The sequence below is a fragment of the Stenella coeruleoalba genome (assembly GCF_951394435.1).
Source record: "Stenella coeruleoalba genome assembly, chromosome: 8".
Classification (NCBI taxonomy): Eukaryota; Metazoa; Chordata; class Mammalia; order Artiodactyla; family Delphinidae; genus Stenella; species Stenella coeruleoalba.
The window spans coordinates 47,764,008-47,783,133 of record NC_137154.1 but is presented as its reverse complement, the minus strand read 5'-3'; the positions used below and the strand labels follow the sequence as shown (position 1 = coordinate 47,783,133).

Sequence of the window (19,126 nt, the reverse complement as noted above, 5' to 3'; positions counted from 1 at the left end):
CTCTCCAGCATTTGTTTGTAGAATGAAAGGCATTTTTTTTTAAAGTTAGAATAACATTCTAAGGTAAATACAAAACTGATTAATGTCCTACAAGGCAGTAAATGATAAACTTTGGGATTATCTTCTCCATCACAGAGGAAATTTGCACTGATCGAGGACAAGAATTATTTGCATTGCTATCAGGTCTCTGTAAGATAATCTTTACCCTTACAAAGTTGTGAATCTTCTGATCAATAGAATTGAGAGTCAGAGAACTGTTAAAACATAAGCAGAGGCAAATCAAAAATTTTAAGAGTTTATTTAAAGAAAAAACTAAATACGGCAGTGCCAAACCAGAAATGTTTAGGAGCACTCCACCGGACAGGAGCTAAGGGAAAGGCTTTTATAGAGAAGAGGCAGACGCAAAACTGGAAAATTATTTGACTGGCTAAAGCTTAAGCATTTTCCTTATCTGGAAAAGCCTAGTTGGCTGTGATTGGTTGTCCTTAGGTTTCGATTTCTTAACCTTGAGGCATGTATAGGTTTCTGTTTTGGTTTGTTTAGTAGGCCCTAAGGTATTAGAACCACCTCAGTCTATTGGCCTCCTTGTTTAACTAATCTGACATAAAGATACACACCCCTAGAAAATAAGATAATCCCCGGCCTGCTAGACAATGCCTAGAACTACAGTGAAAGGACACTCAGTAATACCAGTAATACCTTTTGCCAATTTTTTTTTTTTTTTTTTGCGGTACGCGGGCCTCTCACCGCCGTGGCCTCTCCCGTCGCGGAGCACAGGCTCCGGACGCGCAGGCTCAGCGGCCATGGCTCACGGGCCCAGCCGCTCCGCAGCATGTGGGATCTTCCCGGACCGGGGCACGAACCCGCGTCCCCTGCATCGGCAGGCGGACTCTCAACCACTGCGCCACCAGGGAAGCCCCTTTTACCTATTTTTAAGTTTTGGATGATTTTTCTTAACAATGCTCACCTCTTAGAACAGTGGATCTCAACTCTGGTTGGTGATTTGGCCACCAAGGGGACATTTTGGTTGTCACAAGTGAGGGTTGCTCCTGGCATCAAGTCGTGTTCCACACCTCAAGTGGATCTGAAATCAAAGGATTTGGGATTTCGTCCTGTTACTATCGGTTACAGGTTCTGTGATGTTGGCAGGTATTTAGTATTTTCACACTTGGAGTTATCTATAACATGGAGGCTAAAAAAAGATTTATGTCTCACTAACATTCTTTATTCTTAGCTGGGGAGAAAATGAACTTTGGGTTGAAGGAGGAGGGAGAAGGTCTGAAGGACAACCATCTATACCCTACTGTGATACTGTGATTTATAATAAAATAAATTTTAGTCTTTTTCCACAGTTCCTGGCTCACGGCTCCCAAAACCCTTAGAATTTCCTCATTGATAAGAACAATGGGAGCATCTTTTGTTCTAATATTTCATCTTTTGTCCTCAGTTTCTGAAATAGCTTCAGAGCCATACAGGTGAAAAGGGTAATCCATAACAAGCCCTTTCAGCCACACCTGAGTTGTTTCTGAGGTGACAGTGGGAAACCCCTTATGGATGGTGGAGCTGGTGGCCAGGGGCACCAACCAGTTAAAGGGTTGGAACTTTCAATCACACCTCCTGTAATCAGGGATGAGGGGGTAGGTGTAGAGGTTGACTCAGTCACCAGTGGCCAGTGGTTTAGTCAATCATGCCTATACAAAGGAGCCTCCATAAAAACCCAAAAGGGAGGGATCTGGAGAACTTCCAGGATGGTAACCAGAACACATCCACCTGCCAGGCCTCCAACTCCTTGGGGACAGAAGCTCCTGCTGTGCAGGACCTATAGCCCTATGTATCTCTTCATCTGGCTCTTCATTCATGTTCTTTACTGTCGTTTGTAATAAACCAGTAATCTAGTAAGTAAATTACTTTCCTGAGTTCCGTGAGCCAGAAAATTAACTGAACCTCAGGAAGGGGTCTGAGGTCCTCGGGTTTATAGCCAGTTGGTCAGACACACAGGTAGCAACTTGGACTTATGACTGGCATCTGATGTGGGGGCAGTCTTGTGGGACTGAGCCTTTAACCTATTGGATCTGATGCTATCTCCAGGTAGATAGTGTCAGAACTGAGTTAAATTTGTGGTACTACATGTCGTTGTCTGAGGCGAATGGAGTTCATTGCTTCATGGTGTAGGAAAAAAACACATATCATACCTTGTATCATAAGCACATTTAAGAGTGAAAGAGAAAATTATAATGGATAACTAGGTTGAAAAGATTCCTCTTTCTAGTCTCCTGCTACGGTTTCTTTAAGGTCATGATTTCCTGTCTGGTCTCCTGGTTTCTCATACTGCATTCTGCTCTATATTGTCCACACTACTTTCAATGTAGTTTTCTTTAAAAACAAAACAAAAACCATATTGAAGTCTCTTTTCCCCCTCCTTCCACCCCTAGTGATTACATTCAGCCTCATCTTTTGTCCCCTAAACACAATGTAAACCTTTGACAACATTACTTTCAAACAGAGTAACACCCTAAACTTTCAGTTTATCATTTTGTGTGTTTTCTTATGCATATATCGTTCCTTCTAATATTTTTCTTTTCCTTCCTTAGTCTTCATTTCTTTATTTTGTAGATTATCACAGAACCTCTACCAGAAAATAAATATCCTTCTTTAAGAGCAGAGGAAAGGGTGAAAATGAACAGGTTCCTTTATAGCAACAGAGGGAAGAAAGACTATTGTTAGTACTTTTGTCTTTCAGATGTAATTAATTTTTTAATTCAACAGCCCCCTTTACTGTTTGTCATCACCTCAGAATCTCTTTCACCTAGTACAATACCTGCCTTAATATCAGATGTTCAAGAAATATTCTTTGAATGAGAGAGTAAGTGAACGTTACTAGAGCTGGACCAAATTCTTTGTATTCAAAAGGCTGCATAATTTGGTTCAGCTTTCCAATATGTCACTCTCCCCTCTCACTAAACAATGTAATTTCTTCCCAATTCCTTGTATGCTCCAAGTGTTTCACCACTGGTCCTTTGTGCAGTTGCCTACTCTGCTCTTCCACTCTTCATAGATCTGGCTGTGGACCATCCTTTAAATATCTCCTCCGGGAGGTTGAGTGCTCTATTGTAAGTACCACTCTCTCCCCTTTTCCTAACAATGCATCGGTGTTCCTTCCTTTCCTAGCACTAACACAAAGATTTCCTTATTTTATTTCTTTCTGTCTGTCTTCCTCACCACAACCTAAGTTCAATAAGTTCTCTGGTTCACTGTTGTCTCATTAACATAAACCCAAGTGTAGTAGAAGGGGGCTTGTTATGAATGACAAGACATTCCTTTCACCTTTATGGCTCTGGAACTATTTCAGAAACCCATGACAAAAACCAAATATTAAATATTTCCCATTGCTCTCATTGCTTAGGAAATTCCAAGGGTTTTAGGAGCTGTGAGCCAGGAACCATGGACCAAGACAAAAATATATATTTATTATAAATCACAACATCACATCTATTGAACTGTGTATCTAAAAATGCTTAAGGTGGTAAATTCTATGTTAAGTGTATTTTACCACAATTTTAAAAATTAAGAAGAAAAAGAGAGGGTGCCCAAGCTTCAGACTAACTGGGAAGCTCCCTCCTCACTGTCAAGGAGTTTGTGGCATGGTATAGAGTCGTGAGATCACTCTGTGTGTCTGGATGGTTGGATCAGAACTCAGTCCCTGAAGATACAGGGGACAGATTCAGGGGCCCAGTCTACAGGCGCTGGTGCTGCTTCCAGAGAAACTCCCCTGACCTTCCTAGTAGGAAGGATGGGGATCTCATTCAATTGATTTAGGGATTTCTACCCTGAGGAGATAGGGACCTTCAAGACGATTCCTCGTGTTCTGCAACTCATCCTTGTCAGGGCATAGCCCTTTGCAGAGATTTTTTTTTTGTTTTTAATTTTTAGAGTGAGGAGTGTTATTCTTTTTTATTTTTCTTGAAATGTCATCTCTATTCCCTGATGGTAATACATTTTTTCATCTTGGAGCTCCTCTGCCCCCTAAGTCTCCATCTAGGGTACCCTGGCCCAGTTACGCTCTTGGAGGATACTGGTGCCAGTGTAGCCAGTGAAAGACTCCATAGGGAATGCCCCCACCCCCCTACCTGGTTCTAGCTCCTTTGGTGGACCCTTCCTTGTTCACTGGTATTTGTACCTTCATTCATCATTCAAATCTACTACAGTTTGCTGCCAGTAGTTGTACAAGGATTGAAAAATAGTATGAGACATTCTTTTTCATGGGTACGTGGGGAACAGTGGGTAAACACACAAAATACTCATCTATTTAATGCCTTTTTATAATTTCAGGTATTATAATCATTACTTTAAAATATTTCAAAAAGAGCAGCCCAGACCACGAGTGTAGAATTTACAAAGACCATGTATGTCAGAACCTTTTCATTGTAGTTGCTCTGTAGTTGGCCAGGCAGAAATTTGGGGACCCCATTTGCAGCCGGCCTCTGAAGTGAGAGCAGTTTTGTTGGAACTGAGGCCTTAAGCTGCACAGTCTGTGCTAACTCTGGGTACATAGTGTCAGAAATGAGTTGAATTAACGGGACACCCAGTTGGTGTCAGAGAATTGAGGACTGTTGTTGGGAAATGACATACCATCTCTCCCTGATTACCACAATAGATTCCAGGCCAACTACCAATTTGGGAATTCCCACAATCCCCCTCAGGTTCTATAATTCTCTAGTATGACTCACAGAACTAAGGAAAGTGCTATACTTATGATTATAGTTTATTATAAAGGATACAAATGAACAACCCGATGAAGAGCAAGTTGCGAGTGGGGAGGAGCAGATTCACAGAGCTTCCGTTCCCCTTCCGAGTGCGTGATCCTCCCAGCACATCCTGTGTTCACCAACCCAGACGTTCCCTGAACTCTGCTGTTTAGAGTTTTTACATGGGGTTTCATTTCCTAGGCAGGATTGATTAAATCATTGGCCATTAGTGATTGAATTCAATCTTCAGCCCCCTTCCCAGAGATCAGGTTCTAACCCTCTAATCTCATGGCTGGTTCCTCTGGTGACCAGGCCCCAACCTGAAGCTCTCTAGGTGCCCCGTTAGGAGTTTCCTCAGGTGTGGTGGAAAGGGTCTCATTATGGACAATAAAAGACACTCCTATCACTCAGGAAATTGCAAGGGTTTTAGACAAAGACCAAATAAATGTTTTTTGTTGTACCATAGGCTACCCCCTGGTCTTTGACAATGGATCCCTTATAGCAAAAAGATCATATCTGTCTGACCTTAACAGATACAGCAACATTTGGAGGAGTCAGTGTAGAATAGAAACAGGAGGCTTTTTGGGCTTCCCTGGTGGCGCAGTGGTTGAGAGTCCGCCTGCCGATGCAGGGGACATGGGTTCATGCCCTGGTCCGGGAAGATCCCACATGCTGCGGAGCGGCTGGACCCGTGAGCCATGGCTGCTGAGCCTGCACGTCTGGAGCCTGTGCTCCGCAATGGGAGAGGCCACAACAGTGAGAGGCCTGGGTACTGCAAAAAAAAAAAAATTTTAATAAAAAATAAAAAAGAAATAGGAGGCTTTTAACTCAATTTCCAAGTACATTTGACTATCAATATCAGTATTATCATTTTAACAACAATGTAAGTGTAAGACCATATTGCATTATGGTAGATATAACTTGGAAAATGAAAGTCAAAAGAGACTGGCACATTCCCAGAGTTCCATTCAGTCCAGTCCGTCTTCATATTGTATGAAAGATCTCCCAGGATAAGGCCACCCAGGTTTGCAGGATTCCATTTGATCTTGGCAGGTTCCAAAAGCAGGAGTGGCCTCTGCACTGTGTAGCTCCGTTCTTTCAGGCATGTGGTCTCATCGAGCTAAGAGATAATATCATCTCTTGCTTTGAGCCGCTTTCAGAGTGTTAATGTAATTTTGGGTGTCCCTCTTCATGTAACCCATTTATTCATTCCTTTACCCTCCCTCTCTCCATTTATACCCAAACTTTTCCACTTTTGGAAGGGAGCGTGGCACCCGCTATGCTGCTCTAGGTTGCAGACTTTCTACTCCTGTAGAAAGTACCTCCCATTCATTTAGAGTAGGGTTATGTAGACACAGAACCCATGGCCGTTTTTACCATTAGACAATATAGCTGCATTCACTGTTAATCCCAGTTTTGCCAAAAAGGGTAAAGGGACAATCCACTCCATCAGGTCCTTAGGAATTCTGACATAAAAATTTATAGTTTCTTGCTTGGGTATCATCCCTCCTTCTGGGACTTGTAGTGGCAGCCCTGATTCTGTGACCATTATGTAAGGAAAAGAAAGGTGAGGTGAGGTGGGAAGGAAAGAAAAAGTTATGGTCATCAGTCATCTTCCATGTGGGAAGGACTGCACAGTCATACTAGTATCCTCCTACACCCCATATCCATAAGGGAGAAAAGAAAAAGAGGACTCTAGTTAGTGAGGACACTCCCTTAGCTCCGCTCATGTTGAGTGTGAGCACACACTCATGAAGGTAAGAGAGCCCCTCACGCCTGTATCTACCTGCCTTTTAGACAACTGATGCTTTAATTCCCAATTCCAACTGTCTATCAAACTATTACTCTGAGCAGGATATCTCTCTGCCCATCTCTTTACACTATGGGGTGTAAAGTATGTACCTTGGTCTGAAGAAATGTCACTTGGTGATCCACATTGGTATAATATTTTCTGTACTGTTCTTTTATAGTACTCTGAGCATTTGCATCTGTCTCTGAGTAAGCAAAGTCTACACCAGAGTTAGGATCTATTCTTGTCAAGACCCATTGGATATCAGCATCTGACTCACTTGCCACTTGCTATGTTCACGGTCTTTCCGCCTCCAAGGTATCTGAAACAGCCCATCTGCAGGCTCTGTCTTTTTTCTTTTTCTTTTGGCAAACAAAACAGTTCTTAGTGGCAGTTTATGCTTCAGAGGTGCAGGAGGAGTATGTCTAGACTGAGTCCATCTCTGTATTGCTGTAGTCCCTCAGTGCCACTCATATTATGCACCCAGGTGGCCTCCTCAACCAAGCACACCAGGATATCCATCAGTCAGTTCCAACCACCTTGTGAACCTGCTAGTCACTTCTTCCTACGGGCATCACCATGTCCTACTGTAATGCATCCCTCAAATTCTCATAGTGATTCCAATATGGCCATGCCTCATAGGGGCATCCCTTTATTAGGCCAGTTTTCCATTCCCTTAAGGCCAGGCCATTGGACACCACCGATGAGTCAGTAAAAGCTCAAACATAGGGGCTTTTTATCATCGTTCATTTCTTCTGTCATTTGCTAGGTAAACAATATAATTCAGCTCACTGAACTGACTGGGTTTTTTTTTTTCATTATTACATTGGATTCCTACTCAAAAGGAGGACCAAAAAGTCCTGCTGAACTAATTGGTTTTTACCTTCTTCAAACAATATGGTAACCTTCCCAACAGGATGCGGTCCGTTCACCTTGGAACTGCCATCCATAAATGAAGCAACTCTTTTTTGGTCAGCTGAAAAGCTGTTTACAGGGCACTATCCATAGAATAGACTCTGGCAGTTCCCTCATGTGTTTCCATAGTCAGTCCCTGGAGAAAAGAGTACACCTGCTTGTGAATCCACTGAGTAACTCTGCATTCCTCTGATAACATATTCCTATACAAACCATTTCCATTTTATTATGGAACTCTACTGGCCACTGCCCTCCCCATGAACATGTTTTTCTGACCTCACCCAAGACGTCACTGATACTTCAGGTTTTAAGATTATTATTTATTTTTTATTTACAAAATTTTTAGTTGTGTTTAAATACACATAACATGAAATTTACCATCTTAACTATTCTTAAATGTGCAGTTCAGTAGTGTTAAGTATATTCACATTGTTGTGCAACAAATCCCTAGAACTTTTTCATCTGGAAGAACTGAAATTCTATACCAATTAAACAATAGCTCCTCATTTCTCCCTCCCTCCACCCCTGTCAACTGCTGCTCCACTTTCTGTTTCTATGAACTTGACTATTCTAGGACACCTTTTATAAGTGAAATCACCATACGGTATTTGTCTTTTTTGTGAATGACTTATTTTAAATAATTAGCATAATGTCCTCCAAGTTCATCCATATTATAGCAGGTATCAGCATTTCCTTCCCTTTTAAGTCTGAATAATATTACACTGTACATATATACTACGTTTTGTTTATCCACTAATCTGGCAATGGACACGAGTTGCTTCCACCTCTTGGCTATTGTGAATAATGTGGCTATGAACATGGGTATAAAACATCTGAGACCCTGCTTTCAATTCTTTTTTATACATACCTAGAAGTAGACTGCTGGATCATCTGGTAATTCTGTTTTTAATTTTTTGAAAAACCACCACCCTGTTTCCCATAGTGGCTGCACCATTTTACATTCCTACCAGTAGGTGCACAAGTGTTCCAGTTTCTGAACATCCTCCCCAACATGTTATTTTCTGTTTTTTTCTTTCTTTTTTTTTTTTTTTGATAGTAACCATACTAATGGGTGCGAGGTGAGAAGATTATTTTTTTTGTCCTTCAGTCATAGGGACAGTTTCAATTAATGTTCAGTAGCAAGCTAGTAATTGCCCCTCAAATGGACATTCTCTAGTCCAAGTCCCAGGAGTCACTACTGTGGAGTGTTCACAAGCTTTTGCTATAAACCTGTTTATACTCCACATAGGTCTCTGGTACAGAGGATTCACTCGTACCAGCATTCAAGGTTTTATTCTATACTGTGTGGGCTCAGGCAGTCTTTTGTGAAAAGAAATTTTAATTGAAGTATAGTTGATTTACAGTGTTGTGTTAGTTTCAGGTGTACAGCAAAGTAAATCAGATATATATGTATGTCTATATGTGTGTGTGTGTGTGTGTGTGTGTGTGTATATATATATATATATATATATATATATATATACACATTCTTTCTCAGATTCTTTTCTATTATAGGTTATTACAAGATATTGATAGTTCCCTGTGCTGCACAGTGGGTCCTTGTTGTTTATTTTATATATAGTAGTGTGTATCTGTTAATCCCAAACTCCTAGTTTATCCCGCCCCCTTTTCCCCTTTGGTAACCATAAGTTTGTTTTCTATGTCTGTGAGTCTATTTCTGTTTTGTAAACAGTTCATTTTATCATTTTTTAAGATTCCACATATAAGTGATGTCATATATTTGTCTTTCTCTGTCTGACTTACTTCACTTAGTATGATAATCCCTGGGTCCATCCATGTTGCTGCAAGTGGCATAATTTCATTCTTTTTATGGCTGAGTAATATTCCTGTGTGTGTGTGTGTGTGTGTGTGTGTGTGTGTGTGTGTGTGTGTGTGTGTGTGTGTGTGTGTATGTGTGTGTGTATGAAGATATGCCACATCCATTCATCTGTCAGTGGACATTTAGACTGCTTCCATGTCTTGGCTATTGTAAAGAGTACTGCAATGAACATTGGGGTGCACATATCTTTTTTAATTAGAGTTTTCTCTGGATGTATGCCCAGGAGTGGGATAGCTGGATCATATGGTAACCTTAGTTTTTTAAGGAACCTCCATACTGTTTTCCATATTGGCTGCACCAATTTACATTCCCACCATCAGTGTAGGAGGGTTCCCTTTTCTCCACACCCTCTCCAGCATTTATTATTTGTAGAATTTTGAAGATGGCTATTCTTCTGGTTTGAGGTGGTACCTCATTGTAGTTTTGATTTACATTTCTCTAATAATTAGGGATGTTGAGCATCTTTTCATGTGCCTGTTGGCCATTGTATGTCTGCTTTGGAGAAATGTCTATTTAGGTCTTCTGTCCATTTTTTGATTTGGTTGTTTATTTTTTTTATATTAAGCTGTATGAGCTGTTTTTATATTTTGGAAATTAATTCCTTGTTGGTCGCATCGTTTGTGTTCAGGCAATCTTACTTGTTCCCATTTAGCATGTCCTATTAATGCTGCTTAAGGAGCAATTTCTGTCTTGTGTTTTACAACAGTAGGTAGGGGAAACATTCCTCAGTCAGATACAATATCCATCCACATAATACACTCAGGTAAGAGAGACAAAGAGACCCAATCATTTCACGTAAAGCCTGTTTAAACATTCCAATTCTCATCCAAACCTCCACTTAAATTCTATCAACCCTTACATTTCTATATTCTCTCAATCTAATTGCAGCTCCGGGTACAGATCACCAATGGGTTTTGATACTTGACAAGGGACATGAGGCTCCCTTGTCAAGGAGTCCCAGACCCTTGGGACTGTTGACCATTTTACCCACTCATAAGACTTTGTGTCCCCAGCAGGTGTCCAGCTAAGGGACATAGGTAGTTGGTATGAAGGTGATTGTAGTGCAGAAGTAGTTAAGTGAATGGATTCTGGATGTATTGTGGGATCTGGGACTGATTATATGGGGAGAGGGCATTGTGGTAACTGGAGGAAAAAGGAATCATTCCCCAACAAGCTCCTATGTCCATCAACAGAAAAATGGAAAAAAAAATATTTTGGTATAGTCATACAACGACTAAAAAAATCAAAGAAAAAGTGCAATTACTGGTGTGTACAATACATGGATGAATCTCAAAAATATACTGAGTGCCAGACACAGAAGAGTTCATTCTATATGATTCCATTTATATAAAGTCAAAGAACAAGCAAAACAAAATTATGCTTATGTAAGTCAGAAAAGTGGTTACCTCTGAGCGGAAGGTATTATTTTGAAAGGGGCATGAGGGAACAATTGGGGGTGATGGAAATGTTATAGATCTTGATGTGGGTCATCCATGTTAACATGGATGTACACATATGTAAAAATTAATTAAGCAGTAAATTTAAGATTTTATACATAAACTTGTAAATTTTGTGTTTATAAGTTAGCCCTCAATAAAAACATTAAAGGTAATCATTCAAGGAATAGATATAGAAAACATAACTTCTTCCATATTGTTAGAGGAAAAAGAAAGGAATAGTCAAATCATGTGATACCAGAGATGGCAGGAAAGATGGAAAAAAGAGGCAAGAAAGGCATGGTTAACAGACGGCACACAATAAGCTGGCAGAAAAAATTCTGAAAAATATTGAGCTACATAAGTGTCAGACAAAACAAATTAAGGTAAAAAAATATTATAAATAATGAGGATCATTACATAATAAAATCATTCACCAGAAATACATAGCAATTCTCAATCTTCATGCATTTAACAATATAATCTTAAGTTACATGAGGCAAAAATGGACATAAAAATAAAGAGAAATTAATAAATCCACAATTATGGGAGTTTAAAACAGTTCTCAACAACTCTATCAAATAAAAAATAAGTTAGGATGAGGAAGACTTGAACATCACTATATAAGGAAAGAATTCTACCCCAATATTTAGAGAATATACTTTCTTCTCAAGCATACGTGGACTATTAGACACACAACAAGCACACATATACTTCAGGTCGTAAAGCAAGTTTCAGCAAATACCAACGTATGGATATCATATAGAGCATGTTAGAAAACCAAAAATATCCATATGTTTGAAATTTTTAAAACATACTTCTTTATAATTCATGAGTCAAGAAATGATGAAAATGAGAAAATGTTAGGAACTGAACAACAGTGAAAATAACCATGTATCACAGCTCAGGGCATGCTGTTAACTAGTACATGGAGAGTAAAATTTAAACTTAGATATAACAATCAGAAGAAATGTTTTTTGAAACTCTTAATGCACTAAGTGTCTTACCTAAAAATCTAGAATGAAAATAATACAAATTGTAAATCCAAAGAATTATGGAAAGGAAAAAAGACAGTAGCAGCAAATAAAATCAAAACAGAGGATCAGCAAAGAAAAAGTGTAGTTCTTTGAAAAGATAAAATCTTCTGGCAAGACTGGTCACAAAAAAAAGCAAAACCGGACAGGCTATTGATAAAATAAATTTTCAAATTAAACAAAGATGGATAACTTTTAGAAAAAAGTATATCTTACAAAGACCAAGTCAAGAAGAAATTTTTAAAAATCTGAATAGACTGAAAACTAAAAGAAATTTGGGCAAAAATCTCCCCAGCTAGGTATGGGGAAGAAAATTATTGGCTAATACCCTTTATGCCCAGAAATGTAAAATTTCTAAGTATGAGCAAACAAAATTCGTTAACATATTTAAAAATGAATACATCCCAACAGGTAAGTTTACCTTAGAAATATAATAATGATTTTAATAATAAAAATTTGTTACTGCAATTCCTCACATGAACTGATGGGATGCATTTATACTTTAACTTCCATTTATGCATGCTAAAAAACTCTCAAAGCCTTAAAAGAGTACCCATTAAAATCAGAAACATCATAAAAATGCCTCCTTGCAGTACCCTTTTCAAGATTATATGGCTATTGCAATAAAAAAATGTAACACATAATATATATATATACACACTCCCACACAAAGTAAATATTAAAAAAAAAGTGGCTTTAGACATTACTATCTTGGGTGAAGATAGTTCACCAATTTACTTTTCATACTTATTTCCATTCAGAGAATATCGTGAGGAACAAATCTGAACTGTGTAATTCGTTAGAATGAACCCAAAATGTTTTGTTTTCCTGAGGTGCGCCTTTCTTTCGCGATGAAGCGGTAAAGTCTTTAGTGTCCTATGCTTGCTTAGGTGCTACTTTGGCGAGTGTCCTAGTGCTGTCACATTTGCCTTTATTTTGTCCCTCAGGTGACTTTCCGTTCAATATTTATCTTAAAGGGCAGTTTCAATACTACATAACTGAGTCCTTTGAAGGTTGAAAAATGCAAGAAAACGGTGCAGGAGGGAAAGATGGCACATCCAAAGAATGACTCCCTCTTCTTTCTATACCACCGAAGAACCCTCCACTTATCATTTTCTCTCTTTCCCCTTGGCAACGCAAAACATCTTATTCTTAACACATTTTACGTAGAAACTGCATTTTAAAACTTTAAAATTATTATTCCATTTTTTTCAACTACTTTTTCTGTTTGAATATGGTTTTAGGTAACGTGGATTGGAACGCATTAAAATCCCTCTCATTAAGAGCAATGGGAAAAACTTTTTTTCAGGAGTGACTGAAAGAATTCAGGCCAAAGGTAAACGAGTGTGAAAAAAGTCACAAAACCGCCAACTTGCCTCGTTGCCGGCGGGACGGCCCTCCCCGCACCACCAACCAATCACAACCAGCAAGAGCCAGCCAGGCGGCGGGAACTAGACCCGAGAGGCACAAACCGGAGCATTCCGCCTGCGCAGCCGACTTGTGGTTCCGGGGTTTCCGCGACGACGCGCCGCCCAACCGGTAGGAGCCGCCTTCGGCCAGCGGGGCTCGGAAGCCAAGACCCGTGCCTCGACTTCGCCGCCCACGCCACTGACCACCCGACCCGCAGACATGGTGGAAGTGGACCGCCCGGGGAAGCTCTTCATTGGCGGGCTCAACCTCGAAACCGACGAGAAAATCCTCGAGGCCACGTTTGGCAAGTATGGCTGCCTCACCGAGGTGCTCCTGATGAAAGATCGAGAAACCAGCAAGTCCAGGGGCTTCGCGTTCGTCACCTTCGAAAGCCCGGCAGATGCCAAGGCCGCCGCCAGAGATATGAACGGCAAGACCCTGGATGGTAAGGCCATAAAGGTGGCCCAGGCCACCAAGCCGGCGTTCGAGAGCAGCCGGCGGGGCCCGCCGCCGTCCCATAGCCGCCCGAGGGGCCTGCTCGGGGACCGCGGCAGCGGCCCACGGCGCCCCCAGTCCCGGGGCGGGCCGGCGGACGACGGCGGCTACGCGGGCGACTTCTACCTGCGGTCCTCCCGGGCCCCGCTGCCTGTGAAGCGCGGGCCGCCGCCGCCGCGCAGGGCCGGCCCGCCCCCGAAGAGGGCCGCGCCGTCGGGCCCGGCCCGCAGCGGAAATGGTGGAATACACGGGCGGCCCCCGGCCACGCGAGGCCGAGACGGCTATGCCGGCCCGCTGCGCCGGGAGCCGCCGCCCCCGCGCCGGGACCCCTACCTGGGCCCCCGGGAGGAGGGCTACTCGCCCCGTGACAGCTACTCGTCGAGCCGCGACTACTCGAGCGCCCGCGACCCCCGGGGTTTTGCTCCCTCGCCCAGAGAGTACACCTACCGCGACTACGGCCACTCCAGCGCCCGGGACGACTGTCCATCGAGAGGCTACGGTGAGCGAGACGGCTACGGGGGGCGCGACCGCGACTACCTGTATCACCCGAGCGGAGGCTCCTACCGAGACCCCTTCGAGAGCTACGGGGACCCGCGCAGCGCCGCCCCTTCACGGGGGCCCCCGCCATCTTACGGCGGCGGCCGCTACGACGAGTACCGCGGCTGCCCGCCCGATGCTTACGGTGGCGGCCGGAGCGAGCGCTATTGGAGGGGCCGCGACCGGGCAGGCAGAGCTGATCGCGGGAGGCTGCGGTCCATGGAGAGGGGGTGCCCGCCCCCGCGCGAGTCCTACAGCGGGTCCGGCCGCAGGGCCCCGCTAGGCGGAGGCCGCCTGGGAAGCTGTGCGGAGAGAGGGGGAGACCGGAGCAGATACTAAGCACCAAGAGACTTGGGACCGAAATCTGCATTCAAAGAAGCTGCCGAAAAGTAGAGACTGTTCTATGGTAACTACTTAAGGACTAGCGCAAAGAAGAGTTGTTTTTACAAAGAAGCTGCCGAAAAGTAGAGACTGTTCTATGGTAACTACTTAAGGACTAGCGCAAAGAAGAGTTGTTTTTACGTTTTAAGAATTCCCTGTTAACTTTCTCTCCATAATTTTTTTTTTTTGTACTCTTGAGAGGAAAAAGTTAAAACTTGTTTTGATTGCGTTTTGGAATTGTTAACGTTTCTTTCAACAAGTTCATTTAAAAGTATACGACTTGAACCTGCGTACTAGTTTTCTTATATTTCCAAGTAGAAATTCTCCTAAAGGCTTCCTTCCTTCTAAATTCACCTGATAAATGAGGCCTAAAGTTCTAAGATCTTTTACAAAGATCTTTCTGCACACCTAAAATGGAAAATTCGGTCATTCTGTCCATTCAAACCAACTAGATTTTTGGGAGAGGGGGAGGGATTGGTGTGTTTTACTCCTAAGATTTCTAAGTGTCTTTCAAAGTGAATCTCAGTGTTAACCGTATTAAAAACCAAACAGTCGACAGCAACAACAAAAACCACTTAGATGAGTTGTATATGTAACGAAAGAAAGTTCTATTCACTCAGTAAGTCTAAAAAAACAAATGGAGAATGCTGGCCACATTTTGCCTGTTTTCTTATTCTTCGGAAATCTGCAGAATCTCCTATTCCCTTACTCCCCAAAATACCATTCTTGTGTTGAACTAGGATGGAATACTATATTAAAAATTTGGCCAACCAGCCACAAAACTGCAAAACGCCCCTCATAAAATCAATTAATACCATTCCCTTTCACCACCAACAAATTTTAAAAAACAAGTAGAAAATATACCAAGGGTGGATTTGGGTATCCAGATAGCTTCGATTCCTAACTGTAAGCTACTTGCCCTTGGCTCTAGAGAATTGGAGAATTGGGATTCTTCCGCTAGGGGTGGAAGAATCAAAAGTAAGCATCATTAGAGCTCAGAAACTCAGAGGATCTCTGAGAGCTTGGCATTTCAACATCTGAGGATCTCAGCCTGTTATGAGGTCCTCCTGTCCACAAAAGGCAAGGGCATGGGTTGAGTGGTCTATACTCTTATGGTGGGGAGAAGGGCTTGAGCAAAGATCACAGAGGCTTCCTCCAAAGTGGCTCAAGAATATGAGAATCTCCTTTTTTCACCCCAAGCACAGGGTAAGAAACACCTTTTCCATTTAGCTCCTGTGAATTCCTCTGTTTATCTGAAAGAAAGGTAATTGTACAGTCAAGGATCTCTAACGAGCAAAGACGGATCGGGTCAAAATATTAGGATCCATGTTCAGTGTTATAATTGCTAGAGAAACAGATGAACACCTGAACAACAACAAAAAGTCCTTAAAGAGACCTGAATGTAACACACTCACATATATGACTCTAAAAACATGATTTTTTGACAAAATAATAAAGTAGGTGAATTACAGGAGAGGCTGCAATAGTGGCCCAGAAGATCAAATGCAAGAAATAGCTCAACCAAAAAAAAAAGATCCACGAGTTAACCTGGCAAAAATGTGTAAGACCTTAATGGAAGAATTGCTAATTTTTCTTAAAGGACATAAAAGAAGCCTAAATAAATGGAGATTCATGTCTTGTCATGGTTCAGAAGAATTTATCATAACCGTTCTCAACCTTGCCAGATTAATTTGGAAAATCAGTACAACTTCAAGTGTAATTGCAACATGATTTTTTTTTGCCACACAGCACCCCTCCCCTCTTCCCCAATAATATCAAATATTTGTGTTGATCAGCGATGGAATACTAAATAAAAGATTTGGCCAATCAACCACAAAACTGAAAAAAAAATTAATAGTTCCCATTCACTACCAACAAATTGTTAAGAAATAGATTTTTTAAAAGACACTAATGGGAGATTTAGCTAATCCTAAAATTTATATGGTAGAATAAAGAGCAAGAAGAGCAAAGTAGTTCTGAAAAAAAGAAATTAGAACTTACCCTACTGGATACCAAGACTTATTAGAAAATTATAGTAATTTAGTAAAGCTGTGTGACATCAACAGGCAAATAGAGACAGATCAATAGACCAAAACAGCCTAGAAACAGGCCAAGCTGTATATGAAAACATGGTATTATGACAGATAGCTTTAAAACAATGGTGAAAGGATGGACTTTTTTTAATGGCTATCTCTGCAAAAAGAGATTCCCTAATACTATATGCAAAAATACATTCTAGCTGGTTTGAAGATAAATGTGATGTGAAGAGGAAAGAAATTTAAACACTTAGAAGAAAATAAAATATATCACACTGAGGTATAGAGTTTCTTTTTAAGATAAAAAGCACAAACCTAGGAGGAAAATGTTATAATTTTCCACATTAAGATTTTTTTTGTGATAAAAGACACTGGTAAAGTGAAGTATTAAACCATAGATTGGAACAATTTATTTGCATTGAAATAATTTCCAAAAGAATACTTAGAAAACAATAAGAAAGAAAAAATACCAAGAAAAAAGTGGGCAAAAGAACTCATACCTTTCTGATAGATGTGTAAATTGACACAATCACTTTGGAAATAATCTTGGCAATGCCTAATAAAGTTGGAAGGAACATACCTTAATGACCCAGAAAATCTGCTTCAAGGAGAGGACCTAGAGAAATTTGCGCAAGTACACAAGGAGATATGCACAGGATTGGTCTTTACAGCACTTTTTGAATGTTAAAAGGGTAGAAAGACCCTACTGGAGAGGATCAACTGAGATTCATTCTTTGGTGAAGTTCCATGTAGAAGCTAATGTGAATCAACCAGATCCACATGTATCAACATAGGTAAATATCAAAATATTTGCTGGGTGAAAAAGGCAAATTCTGTAAATATAGGTGTGCTAAAAATAAAAAATATGATTGGAGTGATACACAAGAAACTTTAGCTGAATTTGTAATGTTTTATCTCTTTAAAAGAGATGGATTTTAAGCAAAAATGACAATGTTACCTTAAATTTCTATGGTCTGGGGCTTCCCTGGTGGCGCAGTGGTTGAGAGTCCGCCTGCCGATGCAGGGGACACCGGTTCATGTCCCGGTCTGGGAAGATCCCACATGCCGCGGAGCGGCTGGGCCTGTGAGCCATGGCCGCTGAGCCTGCGCGTCTGGAGCCTGTGCTCCGCAGCGGGAGAGCCCACAACAGTGAGAGGCCTGCGTACCGCAAAAAAAAAAAAAAAAAAAAAAAAAAAATTTTTATGGTCTGCACATTGGCATCTCTTATTGTATAATTTATAAATACTTTATAATACAAATTTTAATATGAAAAATAGAGCTCAGTGAGCACCAGAATATAATGGCTACTCAAAAAAATGTTAACTATTACTCTGAAACTGTCTTACCTTGACAGTGATTCTCCCTCCCAGATTTGTTCCCTCTGGGTGGATGACGCCTTATTCTGACTCAATTCATAGAACCCTCCTATTCTAGACTGTGCTCATGGCTAGCTCACGATAACCGCAAGGGTAGAACTTTTATATCTGAGAACCAAATCTTAGCTGATAGTACAGTTTTCCCTTTGATATTCTTTTTGGAGTACAATAGTGATGAAAACCTTTTTCCAGTTAACAGAATTGTTATTTCTAAGGAGTAATCTCATGGCTATTGAAACTACTAATAATTTTTTTAAAAGTGACATGCAAACATTTGGAAATAAAGACTTAGCCAGAGCTTAAATGAGCTCAAGAGATCATAGCTTACAATGGCTGTGGATTTCTCATGTACGTATATAACAGACCCAATATTTCATCAATGGAAATTAATGTATTAGACCTATCTTTGTAGGAAAATAAGCAAGAGAGGTAGTCAGTTGAGATCTTGTTTATAATCACTTTCATGAGAGAGAGAGAGAGAGAGAGAGCGCACGCGAGCGAGCGCATATCAAGTGTTTTGCAGGACTGACTCCCTGGGTATAATTTAAGGAATGTGCATCTCATAACCAAAACCTTTATGTTCTCTATCTTGAGCTTGTCTCAGCCTATTCCTAAGACCCCTTCTCCACATTCCTTCTGTCCAAAACAGGGTTCCAGAAGCAACCAAACTGTCCATGTGGCAACTGACAGCATTGCTGAATATTTCCCCATCAGGTGAGGCCTTAACATCTTCCATCTCTGATTGCAACCTGAATTCTGGGGTTCTCCTAGAGTGTTGGAGGGAGACTTGTGTCCTATAGGTCAATAGCTCCCCTTTTCCCATTGCCTCAGGACAGGTAAGATGGCAAAGAATTTTCTGCCTGTATTTCTCCAACCTGGGACCTCTCTAACATTTCTCAGCCTTAAGATTATGTGGGGTCCCTGCTGCCTCCCATTTAACCTTTACCTCAAAGGTTATGTGATTATCCTTCTATTCCCCCAGAGAAGTTTCCTTTTTGGGGACAGTTAAGTGTGTCCTCCTCTTTGGGGCATATTCCCAAACTCGCCAAGCAGAGTTAGCCTGTGTTGCTTTTGCTGTGCACACATGAAATCCAGTGATGGTGGAATTCCTTTCAGAACCTCTGTGTTCTCT

The 19,126-nt window shown here is 41.2% G+C and overlaps 2 protein-coding genes across 2 annotated transcripts in view; both read left to right on the top strand.

The window, feature by feature from the left end:
- NLRP14 (NLR family pyrin domain containing 14) overlaps positions 1-13,187 on the top strand; it is a 51,845-nt gene extending 38,658 nt beyond the window's left edge. The window contains 1 exon segment of the mRNA XM_079929556.1: positions 13,069-13,187. Coding sequence (XP_079785682.1) covers positions 13,069-13,078 — 10 coding nt within the window. The 3' untranslated portion in view covers positions 13,079-13,187.
- Positions 13,188-13,201: 14 nt separating this feature from the next.
- RBMXL2 (RBMX like 2) lies at positions 13,202-14,553 on the top strand. The gene has a single exon (XM_079930587.1). It carries the CDS (start codon positions 13,389-13,391, stop codon positions 14,538-14,540), a length of 1,152 nt encoding a protein of 383 aa, XP_079786713.1. The 5' UTR covers positions 13,202-13,388; the 3' UTR covers positions 14,541-14,553.
- The last annotated feature ends 4,573 nt before the right edge of the window (positions 14,554-19,126 follow it).

Excerpts from the sequence above, each read along its gene's own strand:
- RBMXL2 (XM_079930587.1), top strand. The coding sequence starts at position 13,389 with ATGGTGGAAGTGGACCGCCCGGGGAAGCTCTTCATTGGCGGGCTCAAC.